The sequence below is a fragment of the Mycotypha africana genome, assembly GCF_025528875.1.
Source record: "Mycotypha africana strain NRRL 2978 chromosome Unknown BDF20scaffold_16, whole genome shotgun sequence".
Lineage (NCBI taxonomy): Eukaryota > Fungi > Mucoromycota > Mucoromycetes > Mucorales > Mycotyphaceae > Mycotypha > Mycotypha africana.
The window spans coordinates 309,850-326,813 of NW_026515740.1; the positions used below are offsets into that span (position 1 = coordinate 309,850).

General features: G+C 40.3%; 8 protein-coding genes and 1 non-coding gene across 9 annotated transcripts; 5 read left to right on the forward strand and 4 right to left on the reverse strand.

The window, feature by feature from the left end:
• Positions 1-58: 58 nt before the first annotated feature.
• Positions 59-553, forward strand: BDF20DRAFT_917669 (RlpA-like double-psi beta-barrel-protein domain-containing protein-containing protein; the record flags this gene model as incomplete). Its single annotated transcript, XM_053084598.1, has 2 exons — positions 59-352; positions 434-553. 2 exons carry the CDS (start codon positions 59-61, stop codon positions 551-553), a joined length of 414 nt encoding a protein of 137 aa, XP_052931047.1.
• Positions 554-828: 275 nt separating this feature from the next.
• BDF20DRAFT_901110 (uncharacterized protein) lies at positions 829-3,100 on the reverse strand. Its single transcript, XM_053082783.1, has 3 exons — positions 2,752-3,100; positions 2,550-2,692; positions 829-2,452 (listed from the first exon to the last, which is right to left on the reverse strand). The coding sequence occupies exons 1-3, from the start codon at positions 2,942-2,944 to the stop codon at positions 887-889; spliced, it is 1,902 nt and encodes a 633-aa protein (XP_052931048.1). The 5' UTR covers positions 2,945-3,100; the 3' UTR covers positions 829-886.
• A 682-nt stretch (positions 3,101-3,782) lies between these two features.
• BDF20DRAFT_840287 (NUDIX hydrolase domain-like protein) lies at positions 3,783-4,912 on the forward strand (the record flags this gene model as incomplete). Its single annotated transcript, XM_053079367.1, has 3 exons — positions 3,783-4,313; positions 4,407-4,502; positions 4,580-4,912. 3 exons carry the CDS (start codon positions 3,783-3,785, stop codon positions 4,910-4,912), a joined length of 960 nt encoding a protein of 319 aa, XP_052931049.1.
• A 162-nt stretch (positions 4,913-5,074) lies between these two features.
• BDF20DRAFT_829571 (MaoC like domain-containing protein) lies at positions 5,075-6,271 on the reverse strand (the record flags this gene model as incomplete). Its single annotated transcript, XM_053078331.1, has 4 exons — positions 5,075-5,521; positions 5,605-5,714; positions 5,807-6,043; positions 6,166-6,271. 4 exons carry the CDS (start codon positions 6,269-6,271, stop codon positions 5,075-5,077), a joined length of 900 nt encoding a protein of 299 aa, XP_052931050.1.
• A 938-nt stretch (positions 6,272-7,209) lies between these two features.
• Positions 7,210-8,030, forward strand: BDF20DRAFT_901125 (peptidyl-prolyl cis-trans isomerase A1). Its single transcript, XM_053082784.1, has 2 exons — positions 7,210-7,711; positions 7,834-8,030. Exons 1-2 carry the CDS (start codon positions 7,308-7,310, stop codon positions 7,922-7,924), a joined length of 495 nt encoding a protein of 164 aa, XP_052931051.1. The 5' UTR covers positions 7,210-7,307; the 3' UTR covers positions 7,925-8,030.
• BDF20DRAFT_901126 (haloacid dehalogenase-like hydrolase domain-containing 2) lies at positions 8,031-9,702 on the forward strand. The gene is made up of 8 exons (XM_053082785.1): positions 8,031-8,276; positions 8,376-8,460; positions 8,565-8,617; positions 8,681-8,792; positions 8,868-8,991; positions 9,056-9,137; positions 9,248-9,348; positions 9,419-9,702. Exons 1-8 carry the CDS (start codon positions 8,158-8,160, stop codon positions 9,526-9,528), a joined length of 786 nt encoding a protein of 261 aa, XP_052931052.1. The 5' UTR covers positions 8,031-8,157; the 3' UTR covers positions 9,529-9,702.
• Positions 9,703-13,177: 3,475 nt separating this feature from the next.
• BDF20DRAFT_235770 (uncharacterized protein) lies at positions 13,178-14,508 on the forward strand. Its single transcript, XM_053074978.1, has 3 exons — positions 13,178-13,197; positions 13,276-13,412; positions 13,480-14,508. Exons 2-3 carry the CDS (start codon positions 13,335-13,337, stop codon positions 14,287-14,289), a joined length of 888 nt encoding a protein of 295 aa, XP_052931053.1. The 5' UTR covers positions 13,178-13,197; positions 13,276-13,334; the 3' UTR covers positions 14,290-14,508.
• Positions 14,509-14,726: 218 nt separating this feature from the next.
• On the reverse strand, positions 14,727-15,923 carry BDF20DRAFT_829536 (small subunit of carbamoyl-phosphate synthase; the record flags this gene model as incomplete). The annotated part of the gene is made up of 1 exon (XM_053078328.1): positions 14,727-15,923. The coding sequence occupies one exon, from the start codon at positions 15,921-15,923 to the stop codon at positions 14,727-14,729; it is 1,197 nt and encodes a 398-aa protein (XP_052931054.1).
• A 695-nt stretch (positions 15,924-16,618) lies between these two features.
• On the reverse strand, positions 16,619-16,690 carry BDF20DRAFT_t163. The gene has a single exon. It is a non-coding gene; the product is annotated as a tRNA-Ala (tRNA).
• Between the last annotated feature and the right edge of the window lie 274 nt (positions 16,691-16,964).

Genomic DNA, 16,964 nt, shown 5'->3' on the forward strand with positions numbered 1-16,964 from the left:
TTGCCCTTCTTTTTGTATATACGTAACTCTATTACTGACTTCTCCTCAGAAAACAAGAATGCAAGTTCACTTATCCTTCATTGCTGCCATTGTCGCCTTCTCCGCTTACGTTGCTGCTGCTCCTACTGCTGCTGCCCTCATCAAGCGAGGCGAATCTTATTCTGGCACTGCCACTTGGTATAAACCTGCCACTGAAGGTGGTCCCAAAGGAGCTTGCGACGGACAACATATTGATGATGACTCTCCCATCGTGGCCCTCAATAAAGATCAGTATGGGGACTTGGACTCTAAGTCTGACATGTGTGGCTCCAAAATCAAAATCAAGGGTGAAGCAGGTGAAGCTACTGCAACTGTAAGTAACTTAGAATACGTGTAGCAAACACACGGAAAAACGACGCGTTACATTATACTCATCAAAGTATCTTTCCTACAGATCGTAGACGCCTGTCCTGAGTGCCATCACGGAGATTTGGACTTGACTCCTACTTTATTCAAAAAGGTGGTCGGTGATATGGATATTGGAGAGGGTGACATCACTTGGGAGGTGGTCTAAAGTTTGCTATAAGAGTTGAACTCATTCTACATTGTATTTATTATTGGATGTTAACAAACCAATGAATAAGGAATTGATTTCCTTTTTGTAAAATAGCTTTTGATAATTTTATTTTATGTTTATTAATATTAAAATAGCGTTGAATGTTCAGTCGCATTAAAAATACACAGTGTCATACATTAAAAAGGATAAAGAAATTCTTTGTATCTACGAATTAGAGTGGGGATGAATTAGCAAAAAGAGTATATAGTACAAAAAAAAAAAAAAAAAAAAAAGACAACCAAAGTGAGGATGGGGAGGGGGTATGATATTTGATATGTAAAGTGACTAAAGTTAGGTACTGGTTGTTTCCACATAATCTGGTGGAGGAATAGAAGGTATCCTTTCAAGTTGCAACGAAGAGTTTTCATTAGAAGCAGCTTGTAATAATTGAGCTTGAGCGGCCATATCCATTTGGCGACGAAACTTGAAATAACAAGGGCATAATTGAGGTTGTAATTCAGCGACTGAAGTGAATTCTTTATGTTGTGGATGGATATCTGCAGCAGCATGTGCTGTCGGCTCTGAAATGACTTGCAATAAATCCTGCTCCATCAAATCGGCCATCATCTTATTCTTATCATCGTTATGAGAAGGGTTGGTCGTGACGTTCAATTCTGAATAGGAGGGTAATCGGCCATAGTCTTCTTTCAAACGACAATCGAAAACAGTAATAGGTGTCTCCAGCCGGATCGTCTCACGCTTTCTAATGACGTGAGTGCCGTTTTCTTTCGCATTGACAGGTTTTCGTAACTTGGAAAGCCATGTGGACTGAGCATGTGCCTGGTGTTGTGACTGATGTTGCTGCTGATGCGAATGTGCACCCGAGTGATTGTTGTTGATACTAGGATGTGCGTTATTTGTAGGGTGATGATCGGATGTATTCAAGCTACTGCTACTCAAGTTGTAGGGATGTACAGATGAAGTAGCAGGCGGCGTAGAAGGATTACTGACGGGAGCAGAGGCCGGCTGTCTATGGTGAAGATGGGATGAAAACGCTGTGTATGCAGCGGGAGGCGGAGGAGGGAGCATCGCCTGTAGAGCATCCGTCGCTCCTTGATCCATATCAGCGGAGCCCATGGGGTGATTTTCTTGAGTGGCACCCATCGAAACAGGCAAAGCGACCGTTCTTTGTACATTTGCCATATCTTCATTCAGACTGCTGCTACTGCTATTCGCAGATGGTGGTTGTGATTGGGGTCGTTGAGCTTCAGCTGTTAACTGATTGTCCACAAAAGAAATAGTTAATGTAATGTTGAGATGGTGCTTGAAGAGTATGTCTTTAAAGTAGGTTGTGTGATGGATATTACGCATGCAAGTGGGGGTGGCAAAGGTAATACGGTAGGCTATCGTATCCGTCAAATCCACACCTCGTCCATGCTTTGAAAATACAGATCTTAGATCCCCTTCTGTTCCTGGTATCGCAATTTCTCCACCTTCAGCTAGTTTGACGGATGCCAAGTAAGGTAAAGTAAACTGCTCAGAATCAGTTCTGTTCGCACGCACTTCTGACACATGATATCTTCGATTCTCGGTAACTGTCAATTCCACGTGGTCCAAACGGACTCTCTTACGTTGAGGTTGTACAATTAACTTTAAATGGAAAAGATCGCCTGAAGAAAAGGCAGCCCTTTCAACTACTAATTGTATATCAGCAGCGGGTAAATGTTTTTCATAAGTACGAGACAAATCTTGCAATGAATTGTTGGTTAAGAGCGAATCGGACATGTAGGCTCGTAATACAAGAACAGGTTTCGAAATGTGCCAGTTGTTCAAGAGCTGTATGCCTGGACCAATAACTCTGGCATCTACGGTATGTCGTACTCTGCCATAGACATCTTCAATCGTTTCTACAATAGACTAGTGTCAGGAGGGAAAAAAAAAAAAAAAAAAAAAAAAATTTTAGTGACCCAATTTTCCTTTACCAAAAAAATGCAGAGAGAGTAGATTATGTTACATTAGGAACAATAAAGGCGAATGGAAATCTATGGACCCCAGAAGGAAGCTTGATATATTCGTCCTTGTTCGTTTTCAAGATCTGGACAGTTTCTTCACTCAAGACCTTTTCGTGTGTTAAACGTGTTCCACGTGCGCCAATGCCTAGCAAAATGATAGGTTATGAAGAATCCATGCTGATGTGCAATACTTTCTTTTCATACCTTCAGGCCAGTAAGTAGTGGCTGTTGATTTAAAAGTAACGGTAATCGAATTCACTTTTGTTGTCTTGGCTAATGAAAGTACAACATTGCCTGTAAAGACGGAAGAGGCGTTTTCTGATGGTGGTCCACGAAGAATCAATGGCTTTATAGGGTCAAATGATAATCGTTCTTGTGATAATAAGCCCAAATGCATGCTTTTTCTTTTTTCCTTCTTTGGCTAAAGGTGGAGGGGGCAAAGGCAATTTCGGTTTTTTGGTATGGCAATGAAGGTTACAAGGCAAGTTGTAGTAGAAGAAATGGAAAGGAACAAGTTTTCTAATTTGATTTTAATGAAAAAGATAGGTAAGAATGAAAAGATGAAAAATTCTGGTTTCAACCCTTTTTTTTTTTTTTTTTCTTTAATTTTGACATGTATTTGACCCTTTCAAAATGGTTTTTTTTTTCCAGAGTGTTACCAAATTCGGTCAAAAGGTTCTATAGGGCAAACTCCGATAATAAGGCAGATAGACAACTCTTCCAGACTCGTAGTGAACAGACTGTGATATTTGCTTATCAAACCTGCTTTCGTTGTATGTATTTTGCGGTCAAGTAGGAAACAAACTTCAATGAACGAATCTGAAGGTACAATAAGAGCTGGTAATGACCCAAATATCTTTCATTATCCAAAAATTACTGTCATCAGATGGAATAAGTCTTCCGCGGCTTACTACGAACCTGTTCAATGTTTACACTGTATAAAGCATCTTATTTTTTACCGCGAAACTGCTTAAACATCGTCTGCAATACTATGGCTTTTGCTTCACAGATATGGATCTTTTTTTTTTTTTTTTGTCAATGATTGTTTTCTGCTCCTAAATACAGCAAGGTAGAGGAAAGAGGACTCGTGTCACTTTCTGACCATCCATTTATGCTGCTGTCATCAAAAACCATTGTGCTTCCGAGAGGGACGGTAACCTTTTTTTTTTTTTTTTTGTGGTAAGTCTACAGCGGGTTCCGTGCTTTCGTTTTAACCCTTACCACACAGTCTCATAATGACTCCATTCAACACATTGCTCGAAGTGGTCAAACACTGCGACAAATTTCCTTACACTATTGACCCTCAATCGACTGAAGAACAGCATCACGCTACACCTGTTTATTTAGGGCGCCACAAAATAGGCAATATTCTTCCTCACGTTCTGCCTGCCTTGACAGAATATAACAATAAAACTGAACCAGCACCTTTCGTCATTAACAAAGACAGCATCACATTTGCCTCGTGGGTGACTACAGCAGAATTAAGAACCACGGTTATGAAGCAGCTGATGGATACCTGGCGAGCCAACAAAACTTTCAAAGTGCTTGCTGGTTGGCGTAACGAATTATATCCTGTCTATGGCGATTCGGAACAAGAAGGCAACATTGCTTTTGTAATGGAACGAGCAGCAACACCGTTGTTTGGTATTTCAACCTTTGGTGTCCATATCAATGCTTTCACAAGGGACGAGAATGGCCACATTTTAATGTGGGTTGCAAGAAGAGCAAAGACAAAGCAGACATGGCCTGGTCTATTGGACAACTGCGTAAGGATACATACCAATGATGGATAGGGTTGCTTAGCATGTATTTCATCTAAAGGACGATTTGAACCTGTCAAAAAAATAATAATCATCTAGGTAGCAGGAGGTATATCCTACTCTTACTCCGTTAAAGATACCATGATAAAAGAATGTGACGAAGAAGCTAGTATTCCTGCAGCATTGGCATCCAAGGTAGAGCAACAGAAAAGGCTAAGCATACGTATAAAATGCAATACCCTAACTTCATCGCTTGACATGGATATGGATAGGCCCATAGTGTAGATGTGATTAGTTATTATACCTATACAGATGGAGGTTTACAGCCCGAAACCCAGTATATCTACGACTTGGAATTACCCAAAGATTTTACACCTACACCCTGTGATGGTGAAGTAGGCTGCTTTTATCTGTGGCCATTGGAAAAGGTAAAAGAAACCATTTTGAAGAATGAATGGAAACCCAACTGTGCACTTGTGGCCATCAACTTTATGATGAGACATTCCTTTATTACACCCGATGATGAGCCAGATTATATCCACATTTCTTATCGACTCCACAGACGATTGGAATTTCCTACAGTCCGTAAAGGGCATTCATCATGATTGAAAATAGAATAAAAAAGCTCATCCCCACCATCCACAAAAACAAGGATGTGTTTATTAATCGAGAACCGGTTGTTTTATTTATTCATGTTTTGCGAGATAGATTTATGGTATTTACATAGCTAGCAGACTCATGTAGTGGTATTTATCTCTTCCCATTTTTCAAAGCTTGGATTCAGGGATGTTCTTATGGAGAGTGGCATAACCATTGTTAACGACTACCACGTCCCTTTCTTTCACTTTGGCAACAAAAATGACACCTTGGACCTTGGCATCCGGATCATCTACTTTCCACATGTAAATTTCGACAGTCTCACCAGGAAAAACTGGAGAGGCAAAGCGCCCCTCGATGGATTTGAAACGAGCGGGTTCATTATTGGCCAGCTTCTTGACAATAGCATGACCACAAGCACCATAAGTACAAAGCCCATGGAGAATGGGTTTGGGAAAACCAATCTTGGGAGCTAGGGCAGTATCAGCATGAAGAGGATTGTAATCCCCTGATAGACGATAGATAAGAGCTTGAGAGGGCGTGGTGGCAAATACTTCAATAGCATCAGGATGACGCTTGGGAGGCGGGTAAGCTGTGGCCTTGGGTCCTTTGGGGCCCTAATCGTTGCAAACGGAGATGATTTCTTTCAGCTTTTTATTTGGAAAAATCACACGATGATCATCCCATGATATTCACTTACGCTCCAGCCACCATAACCACGGACAAAGGATTTTGAGACCATACTACAATACTGAACCTTGTCTTGCTCATCATAGAGATCAATAGTCATCTCAATGACCATACCAGAACCTTGCATTTTTTTTTTTTTTTTTCATTTGGATTCAGTATTAGTTTCTATGATGGCAGCAGGGCCAAAAAAGTCTCTACCACTCCAATCTTACCTTTGTCGTAAATACCGGTACAGGTTTTCCTGGCGGTGAAAGTACCACCATTGACAGGGAATGGCTTATGAACTCTCAGAGATTGTTCGCCATGCACAATTTTATTTGGGTCATAAGGAGGCATGCCTGGAAGAGAACCTTTTCCTTGTGCACGTTCCTTGAAAACATTGACATCGTAATCGTTTCCTTTCAATTGAAGAACAAGAGGATACGTAGGAAGGGGAGAGAAGTCCTTATCTATTCAACACTCTATTAGTAAGAAGCATCCACATAGGAGTGAGTATATCATGACAATTGCTTGCAGTGATGATTACCTAGTTCATAAAGATATTTCAATTCGTCTTCTTTTACGCCTACACCAAGAGCATACAAGAGATAATCACGTCTGTTACAAACCACCTTTTCGCTGGGAAATTGATGACCAACGGCCTTTTCAACGTCGACTTTAAACCCTTCCACTGGCATTGTTAATTGTACTAGAAAACAGACAAAAAAAAAAAAAAAAAAAGAAAACGAAAAAGGGACGAAGGAACCCTTTAAATCAGGGTTTATTTCTGCTGACGAATAAACTTTCGCACAACATCAAAGTAAGGACTCCCGCTAGTTTTTTTGGTTTTTTTTTTGCATTATGAGGCTAGAAATAAGCTTCATTTCTTTCTGCAGAAAATGGACCAAAGAGGTTTAAAAACTTTGACAAAAGGCCTTCCTACTATTTTCGTACGTTTCACTGCCCTTGTGGGCTGTTTGCTGTAGGATCAGTACAACAAACAAAAAAGGAAGAGGTAGACTATGGCTTATCAAGAGACCTGTGCTGAAGCAAGCTTCCTGTTGTAACAATGAAAAAGTGATGTCGGTTTGAAGGCCACCCCCCATTGGCTTAGACTTTGCTCTCGTATTTGCCTTTATCTACACTCATAACAGCAACCTAGTATTAAACAATAACTAGAGCTATCTACTCTTTTTCTATTGAAAAAAATGACAAAATAACCGAAACGGCTGTCTTTTTGTTTGTCATTCACATTTACTTTTTATATTTGTTATCAGTCTGTTTCAATAGGAAAGTAAAATGCAAACAAAACTCTCACTCTTGGCTTCCTTTAGTTTAAACAAAAAACAAGGACGATGAGTCACAGTCACAGAAAATGAGGTTTTGTTGGTAATAGCATGAAAATTCAAATTTATTCTCGTTTTCCCAAAACAGCAGGCATGAACAGACAGTAAATAAACCACGGGACTGGGTTTATTCGTATTTCATTTCCATGCGATCTTTGCCTACAGACAGTTTAGAGAACAGGTGAGAGGCTTATACTTGGAAACGTCCATGTCCTTTATCATCGAGAGACAATTGTTTGATAAAGTGACAAAGATTCGGTAGTTAAAAAACACGGTTAAAGAAAAGCCTGGAAAAAAATTTAATTCGAAAAGATAAAGCAATCAAAAGAAGAGCGCTTTCTTCTTCTTTTCTTCTTTATATTACTTATCTTTGTCAAAGTATTACAACATGCCCAACCCCAAGGTTTTCTTCGATGTCTCTGCTGACGGCAAGCCTGTTGGCCGTATTGAAATGGAATTAAACGCTGATGTTGTTCCCAAGACTGCTGAAAACTTCCGTGCTCTCTGTACCATGGAAAAGGGTTACGGTTACAAGGGTTGTTCTTTCCACCGTGTCATCCCCAACTTCATGCTCCAAGGTGGTGATTTCACCGACCACAACGGTACTGGTGGTAAGTCTATCTATGGTGCCAAATTTGCTGATGAAAACTTCACTCTCAAGCACACTGGTCCTGGTCTTCTTTCTATGGCTAACGCTGGTCCCAACACCAACGGTTCTCAATTCTTCATCACCACTGCCAAGACTTCTTGGTTAGATGGCAAGCACGTCGTCTTTGGTTCCGTTACCAAAGGGTAAGTGTTCTCTTTATTTAATATGGGGGGGAGGGGGTTATGAATTGTGTTTGTTGATTTGGATAAAGAAAAATCGACGAAACAATGGAGATACTCATGGCTTTCTGTATACAAAATAATAGTATGGACGTCGTTAGAAAGATTGAATCTCTCGGTTCTGACTCTGGTCGCACCAAGGCCAAGATCGTCATTGATAACTGTGGTCAACTTTAAATAGCTCCTCATTCTAAATCATGAGTATTCAAGATATCTCATTTCTTTTGTATAGTCCTCTTCTTTTATTGAATAAATAAGTTGTTTGTTCGGTATGGTTTTTTTTACCTTCCTTCCGTATCTATGATGAAATGTTAGTAAGGGAACCTTAATTCTTTTAATGTGTGTCACCCATAAATGACGCGTCTTTATTGTTTCTCCTTTATTTCATCTCGCTTTTTCAAATATTGATCATGACAGCCATCAAAGGTGTCCTTATTGATTTAAGTGGTACGGTCCATATTGACAGCAAAGTCATTCCAGGCGCCATTGACGCCATTCGACGATTGAGAGCAAGCCGAATTCCATTCAAGTAAGGATGAATGGGTCACATCACAAGAACACCTCCCCCCCCCCTCCCCACTCCCCAGATAACGAACGATCTGGCCTAACCACTTTTTCTGTATGAAAGATTCGCCACAAATACTACCAAAGTATCCTCCAGTAAATTAGTACGAAAATTGATCCATTTAGGCTTTGAAGTAGACGCAAAAGATGTAAGTTGGCAGCAAACGAGTATCGGCACAGGGTGGGATGACTGTCAAACTAAACTATACCCATTTTGGTGCATTTCATGCAACCAAAAAAAAAAAAAAAAAAGGTTTTCACGTCGTTATCTGCTTGTAAAGACATGATTCAGACGAGACAATTAAGGTTTGAGAATACAAAATTGTTTCACCTTAGCGACGTGGTTTTGCTGAACGGCATCTATTCTAGACCTCTGTTGTTAATGGAGGACGCCGCTTTGGAAGAGTTCAAAGAAATAGAGACGTCAGACCCAAATGCAGTCGTTATTGGTTTGGCACCTTCCAAATTCAACTACGAAAATGTAATCTCCAGTGTCACTTGTACTGTTTGACCGATGGAAACGTGTCATACTGACTTGTTTTATTGAACGGCGTAGTTGAACGAAGCTTTCCGTTTGCTATCATCTGACGCAAACGTACCATTGATCGCCGTGCATAAGGCAAAATATTTTGCTGACAATGACGAAAAGTTGTCTCTGGGGCCTGGTGGTTTTGTTCAGGGTAAACCATAGCATTCTCTGAGCCAAGTGCCAATAACATAAATGCTAATCCAACCATTGTAAAGCATTGGAATATGCTACAGGTACGACAGCTACGGTTGCAGGAAAGCCCACCAAAGACTTTTTCAGGCTTGCTTTAAAACAAATGTAAGATGAACTGTATTCCAACTCATCATCATCAATCTATCGTCTCCTCTCCACTCTATTCACGAGTTTTTTTGGTTTTTTTTTTTGGTTTTTTTCCTCTTTCCTCCTAGTCATATGGAAGACAAGCCTGAACAAGTGGCGATGATAGGTGACGATGTACAAAATGATTTAGGAGAAGGCGCAGAACAGTTGGGCATGCAGAGATTCTTGGGTAATACTTTAGACTGACTCACTAACCTATCTATTCAGAATAAGCAGCTAACAACGATCGATTCTCATAGTAAAAACCGGTAAATATCGTGAAAATGACGAGAAAAAGAACCCAGGTGTAAAGGTCTTTTCATCGGTCGTTGAAGCAATAGACTATATACTTGAACAGCAAGACAGCTAAGTGCCTGTCATAAACACTGAATAGGAGTAACACAAAAAACGTGTTGTTTGTCATGTCTAGTGCAGGATCTTTTTTTCCATCGTTCTCAAAATAAATTTTTACTTTTCCCTCTTCACCTGAGCTTAACAACCGCTTCGGTTGAATTCATAAATAATTTCCAATCTATCGACAGCAAAAAAAAAAAAAAAAAAAAAAAAAAAAAAAGGTACATTGAACGCTTTTCGTCAGAGTCAAAGCAATAGCGAAAAAAGCCAACAATGACGGTACCAGATCACCAACGCCATCGTCTCATGAACCATCCTTCAACGACTTCATCGTCGTCTCGTTCTCTTCACGACACAACTGCGGAGATCAAAGTAGGAGCGCATTGTCAGGTACAAGGAAAATCAGGCGTTATACGTTTCATAGGCAGCACCAGCTTTCAAACAGGCAAATGGGTCGGTGTTGAACTCGATGGCCCACAAGGTAAAAACAGTGGTGTTGTTCAGGGGAAACGCTATTTTGATTGCAAAACGGATCATGGTGTATTTGTAAGACCTAGTCAAGTGAAACTAGTTTCCTCCACTCAGGAAAGAGGACTCCCTAAAGAACAACAACAACAACAACAGCCGTCAGCAATAACAAAAAGTGATAGCACCCGCACCAGCACCAGCACCAGCAACAGTCCCAACTCATTTGCCCCTGCTCAGGACCCTCAATTGCAAGCAGCAAGATCCATTCAGCTGCATTCTCCTGCCACGAGTGCATCGACACTATTACCTTCACGTATCGCTTCCCCCGCAAGAATCAGTCAACTGCCGAATATACGTTTTACTCGTCCCAAGACGAAAAGTAACAGCAGCACCACGACTATCGCTGGATTAGTGACCGCAAGCGCGAGGAGACCCGCCGCCGCCGCTTCAGCTGACACTGACGCACTCGGAAACGCAAGAAGCCCCACATCGATGGCCACAACCAACATTCCAACCTTAGGCGAACTCCATCCCAACAACTCAACCCATCCCTCTGTCCGTTCCTCCAAGGTAGAGGAGCAAGAGCCACTTCCCAGTGAAGGACCCTCTTTCAAGGAGGACAGCATAGCAAAGAGAAATAAGCGAGATACATCCATTGAATGGCCAAGCAACGATAACACCGTCATAGCACCTTCCTTCCAAGCTCTACCACGACAACAGCAGCAGCAGCAGCAGCAGCAGCAGCAGCCACTACAGCCGCAACAACAAAATTATGGCTCGTTAGCACCAGAGCTTCCCATCAGTAAATCAGACCAAATGGTCCCTTTAAAAGACTATGAAGAGCTTCGCTTTAAATTAAAGATATTAGAGATGAAAAGACAAGAAGATCGTGAGCGCTACCGAGAACACGAGAAAATCAAAGAGGATGCTGAACAATTTCTCACTTTACGGAATAAACTGCAAGATAAGATTACAGAGCTTCAAACGGACTTGCGCGATACCAAACGACAGCTGAAAGATTCGGACGCGGAGCGGGAGTCCTATGAAAGCAAATACAACGATCTTTTAGAGTCGTTGGAAATAATGACGGTCGACAAAGAGGTAGCTGAGGAGAGAGCTGAAACCCTGCAGCAAGAAGTGAACCTATTAAAAGACAAAATAGAAGAGTTAACCGTAGATTTGGATATACTGAGAAAAGAGACAGACATTCTCCATCATGGGGCTGACGATGGAGAGAACACTCGTGTGCGATCCCAGTTAGAAGTGGTACAATTGGAGCGGCACAATGAGAGACTGAAGGAGGCATTGTTGAGGTACAGTAGAATTGTTCAAAACAGTATTCTTATCTATCATCAAGCTAAAACGTCAATAAAGGCTCCGTGATGCAACCGTCGCAAGAGAGAATGAATTGTATGATAAAGTGAAGGAATTAGAAAAAGAGAACAGCAAACGAGAGGAAACAAAACTACTTTATGATAAGAACAAAGAGAAGTTGGAAATGGCCGAGCTTACTATCGAGGAGTTGAAGCGACGCCTCGATGACGCGCTAGGCGCAGAGGATTTAGTGGAGCAGCTGACTGAGAAAAATTTAGCACTCACGGAGAGTAATGAAGAACTGCGCGCAACCATAGATGATTTGGAAGCGTTGAAGGAACTTGCGGATGAACTAGAGGAAAACCATGTAGAAACTGAAAAACAATTCCAAGCAGAGATAGGTAAGATAAGAAACAAAAGCATAGCAGACCCCCCCCCCAAAATGTCGAGCATTTACCAGTAAGTATTTTTTGTATCGTTAGACCACAGAGATATGCTGTTGAGAGAGCAACTTGAACGACTTCGAACATCTGCTGAAACAATTGTCGATTATGAGGCTACCATTCAACAGTTCAGAGAACTCGTCACCACACTGCAGAGTGACCTGGAGCATTTACGTACGAAAGAATCGGATCAACAATCAGAACAGCAAAGTCTAAATAGTCGGTCCCAGGCCATGATGTCTCTTAACCTACAGCTTCAATCGACCGTCGTCAAAGCACAAGCAAAATCCATTGACCTTGAGCTAAGAAAATTGGATGCGTCTCAGGCAAGCGATCGATTGACCTACATCCAACCCTATCTACCCGACTCATTCTTCGAAACAGAGAATGATGCTGTATCATGCCTTTTGCTTTTCAAACGATTGGCTTTCAAGGCTGATTTAATTGTGAAGCATTTGGATCAAGTTCACCCTATTGCAGAAAATCTTATAGGAACGATACCACAGAACTTGGTCTTGGTGTGCGAGATTCGGCAACGTGCTGGATGGCTAGGTAGCTTGAGTAAGCGGTTCGTCACATTTATTACCCACTGTAAGCCTTTGGTATTCATCAAGATGGGGCAAGTATATCATAATCTGATCGGAACAGAACGGCGATTAAGTGGGCTTATAGAATTGCTACGAAATAATGATATGAACGAAGCAGATTACATTTCTGAACTACAGCGACTGATAGCACAATTAGAGCATCTAGCTGAAGTTTATCTGTCAGACACTGAAGAGACGACTCATACTGACCAGTATTATGGCCTTATAAGAGCTGTGGATTTGAATGCAGATAGCCTGACAGTGGAGCTCAGTTATATTAAGCAGACTATTGAACAGGCTGCAAAAGAACAAGGTAATCCAAGTTTATTCAATTCACCTTTTTATAGATGCTTACAGCAAAACTTCTGGACTGGTAGAGATCATCATTACGGAGGGGTCCGAATATCTCGAGTATGATTTCTTGGAGCCAATCGGACGTCTTATTGTCCAAGCAAAGACCAACAAAATTTTGGCTAGGTAAGTACCACTCTGAAACCCTCCTCGATTCAATGCTTACCGTTTATGCTGTCCTTTATAGAAAGCTACTACGCCAATTGGATGATTTATCAGAGCAAGCACTTACTTTGAAGACAGAGTATTTGCATCAGTTCAGGACATTAAATTCAATGGCACTGAAGCTCGGAAAATTCTGTTATACTGTATATAAGCAAATCATTGCTTATATTGAATCCAAAATTGACAGTAAAGAAGAGATAACCTTGAAAATAATGCAGCAATCCATCTTCACAACCACGGAGGATGTATTGGAAGTCGCCGAAAGCAATATGTGGGAAGGCTGTTTAAGAATTTTAAAATCATTAACAAATGAACTTAACAATACATTGGACCGTGTATTAAATGAAAGTAAAACCAGTAAGAGTAAGTAGAAGAGCTTGGTTCCTAAGATAGAAAACAATCATTGCGGTTTTGAAATGTTAATTACATTTGTAGTTGCAACCGTTGTTGCGCCATGGATTCAACGAGCGTCGAGCTTAAAGGCTGAAATAACGATGCATCAAGATTTGGAAAGAAAACTGCAACAACATAGTGACGAAATTGTCAAACTGATAAAGGACATCAAACTAAAGGTAGCCCTAAAATAAGTTACCTGATGAACCCTCGCTGTCCGTCGAACTTACTCTGTTATTGAAATAGGATCAATTGTTGCAGGAATCTAATGTCAAAATTGAAATATTGGAAAAGCGTATGGAAGTTGCTAAAAAGCAGGCAGAACAAATTGCCTTACTAGAAGAATCACTCAATAAATCGCAGACACAAGAACAAATATATGCTGAGGCCATAGAAAACCTTCGAACGGAGTATGAGACACTTGAACAGGAAAACTCAAAGTTGAAGAAAGACATGGCCAGCAAATCAGAGGAAAAGAAATCAATGCCAAAGCAGAGTATCGATCTAAGTAGTGCCACGAGGGGTTCAGTAGTTGATTTTGCAGCAGATATAGGCGAAAATGGCCCTGCTCAATTATACAGGCTTGGACTGCAAGTAGAAACGTTACAAACGGCTATCCGTTACTTACGCGTTGAGAATGCTTATCTGAAAGCCACCGATGCTGCTCGAACGCTTGAGCTAGACAGCCATAGTGCTACGTCAATTATTGACAGACCAAATCAAAAACAAAGCGATAAACCTTGCAAATCGCTGATAGTCAATTATACTAACGAAGCACGAAGGCTCGTTAAAGATGCACGCGCTGCCATTGCCACACCGAAAGTGGTTCGACTTTCACCAGGCGCGCGCGGTGGTAAATGGCAAAGTAAAGAGCAATTACCATACTATAATCATTATATGCAGAAGTCCGTTCTTTATACAATTCAACAGAGGTGTGAACAACTCAAAAAGAAAGTAGCCATTGTATCACCCACTTGTCTGGAAAGACCTTTTAGAGCAACAGGCTTTACAAAGGTAATGTCGCAGTATCATAAAAGGCGTTTGACAATGAATTGAAATTACTGTCTCTCGCAAGTACAACTTTTGGTTATTCATCTGAATACTTTCCTATTAGGATTGCAGTAAAAAGGAGCCCTATTCTCAAACGTTGATCAAGATACAGCTGCCAAACAGGAACGAATCAATGAATAATAGATGTATTCAGTTAAAGAGTCTATCCGAATTTGAAAAAGTTCACAGCATCTTCACGGCTTGAATACTCTCTTGTATGAAAAGCAGTTAATCTCTGTTTTTGTAAATTGTAAGTTATTGTTGTTGTTTTTTTAAAATGCAGAAAAGATAAGTTTAGAAGAAACAGATCAAAGATAAATTGATGGAAGAACGATAATAACATATTATTTAAAATGATGACAATAAAAATGAAGAATAATTACTAAAAATAAAATAAAAAAGCTAATAAACGATAGGGCTAAAAAAAAAGGGGGAAATAAGGCTTAAGCTGAGGTCTTGATAGTAGCTTTGTGAACATCTTCAATATGAACGCAGACAGGCTCTTCGTCACTTTTATGTGAGCGCACCTCTCTCAAGAACTCGTCAAACAGATACACAGTATCTTGAGGGCCACCTTTAGCCTCGGGATGGAATTGAACAGAGAAGATGGGTTTAGTTTCGTGCTGAATACCTTCATTAGAGCTATCATTAGCATTGACAAACATACGCTTCCATCCTTGAGGCATAGACTGATCATTGAGAGCATAACCATGATTTTGTGAAGTGATATAGCATTTTGCAGTATCAACATGAAGAGCAGGTTGATTGTGTCCACGGTTACCAAAAGGCAACTTGTACACTTGGAGTCCAGCGGCAATACCCAACAAAAGGTTACCCATACAGATACCGAATATAGGCTTCTTAACAGTTTCTATAGCAGTCTTAAGATGCTTGATTGTTTCGACACAAGTAGTGGGTGAACCGGGGCCATTTGAAATGAAAATGCCATCAAATTTGTCAGCAACCGAAATGAAGTCATAATTATGAGGTAATACAGTGATGGCTGCCCCTCGTTTAGCTAAACAACGCAAAATATTGTGTTTAACGCCGCAATCAATCACAGCAATCTTGACATCACCTTTACTGTTGTAAGTAATAGGTACTTTGGTAGACACTTTAGCAACGAGGTTCTCTTCATTGGGATTCGGGAACGACAAAGAGTTTATATCATTTAGATAAGCTTTCTCACCGACACATAACTGTGCCAAGGTAGAGCCTTGATCACGCAAAAGTTGAGTTAAAGCACGAGTATCTACACCAGAAATGGCTGGGATATTGTGGCGAGTACACCATTGACCAAGAGATTCTACAGCAGTCCAGTGAGAATATTCGGTAGCATAATCGTTCACAACGATACCCTGGACTTGAATGGTACCTGACTCAAAATACTTGTAAAGGCCAAACTCGTCCGTCTCTTGGCCTGGTACACCATAATTACCAATGAGAGGTTGAGTAAACACCAGAATTTGACCAGTATAAGAGGGATCTGTCATAGACTCCGGATAGCCAACAACGGATGTTGTGAAAACAGCTTCACCAAAAGTTGAGATAGGCGCACCAAAGGAAGTCCCATGAAAAATTTGACCTGTTTTCAACTTGAGTGAGGCAGGAATTAAATGGTTATCGATAGTAGTAGGCATTGTTTTCTTTTAGTAATTGGAATTGAATTGATAAAAAGGGAAGATGAATAGATTTAATTGTTTGCTGTAGCTTTCCAGACTAAAAACATGAGTAGATGATGATTAATGACGAATATATATTGCAGCAAGAGTGATGATGATGTAAAGAGGTATTACTTACTTTGATCGCAAATGTAATCGGCTGAACACTTTTCGTATGCGTGAATATACATAAATTTACTTTAAAGTAAAGATTGAATGCTTTTCAATTGCTTAAGCAATGAATTGAGTACAAGGAGATGTGCTTTTTTTAAATGAAACTTTACTGATCCGAAAGGGAAAAAAAGTTACAAAAAAAATCTGGGGTACGAAAAAACAATTTTATACATTCCATCTTTTTTTTTTCTGTGACTGGTTAACATTCATAGCCTTTTTAATTTGAATCAACATGTGTCATACGTACAAAACATACAGAAGTCCCACAAAAATCGTCAGCCACTAAGACCATTTCGTAGTATTACTGCATGTTAAACTACCATAAAAAAAAACGAAAGGGAAGCTTGGAAGCAATCATGAAGAATGAACTGAGAGTTATAAAAAAAGTTGTGTTATGTTACCGTTTTCAGTAAATACTTTTTAGAAGAATGACGCTATCTCTCTCTGTTTTTATCGTGGCAGTAAGATTCAAACTCCGTTATAAACTGGAGTAAAAAAGATGGAGAAACCGAGGATTGAACTCGGGACCTTTTCTATGCGAAAGAAATGTGATACCTCTACACCATTTCCCCAACTTGTTGAATGACAAGTCCCGTAGCTAATTTATCGGCTCACTACAGCGGGCTTCAAATTCTTGCCCAATTTAGTAGGTCAGATGTCAAAACCCTCGGGCATTTGTGCCTTCGGTCCAAGCCATCCGGGCATGCACCCTTTCCTTGGTCTTTCTTCCCTTTTGCTATTTATGGTATTTACCTCTATGCTTATGAAAATGTTTAACTATGAATTCAAGATCAAATTACACAAATGACTATTTATATATATTTTTTTTATGTTTATGTTAACTTA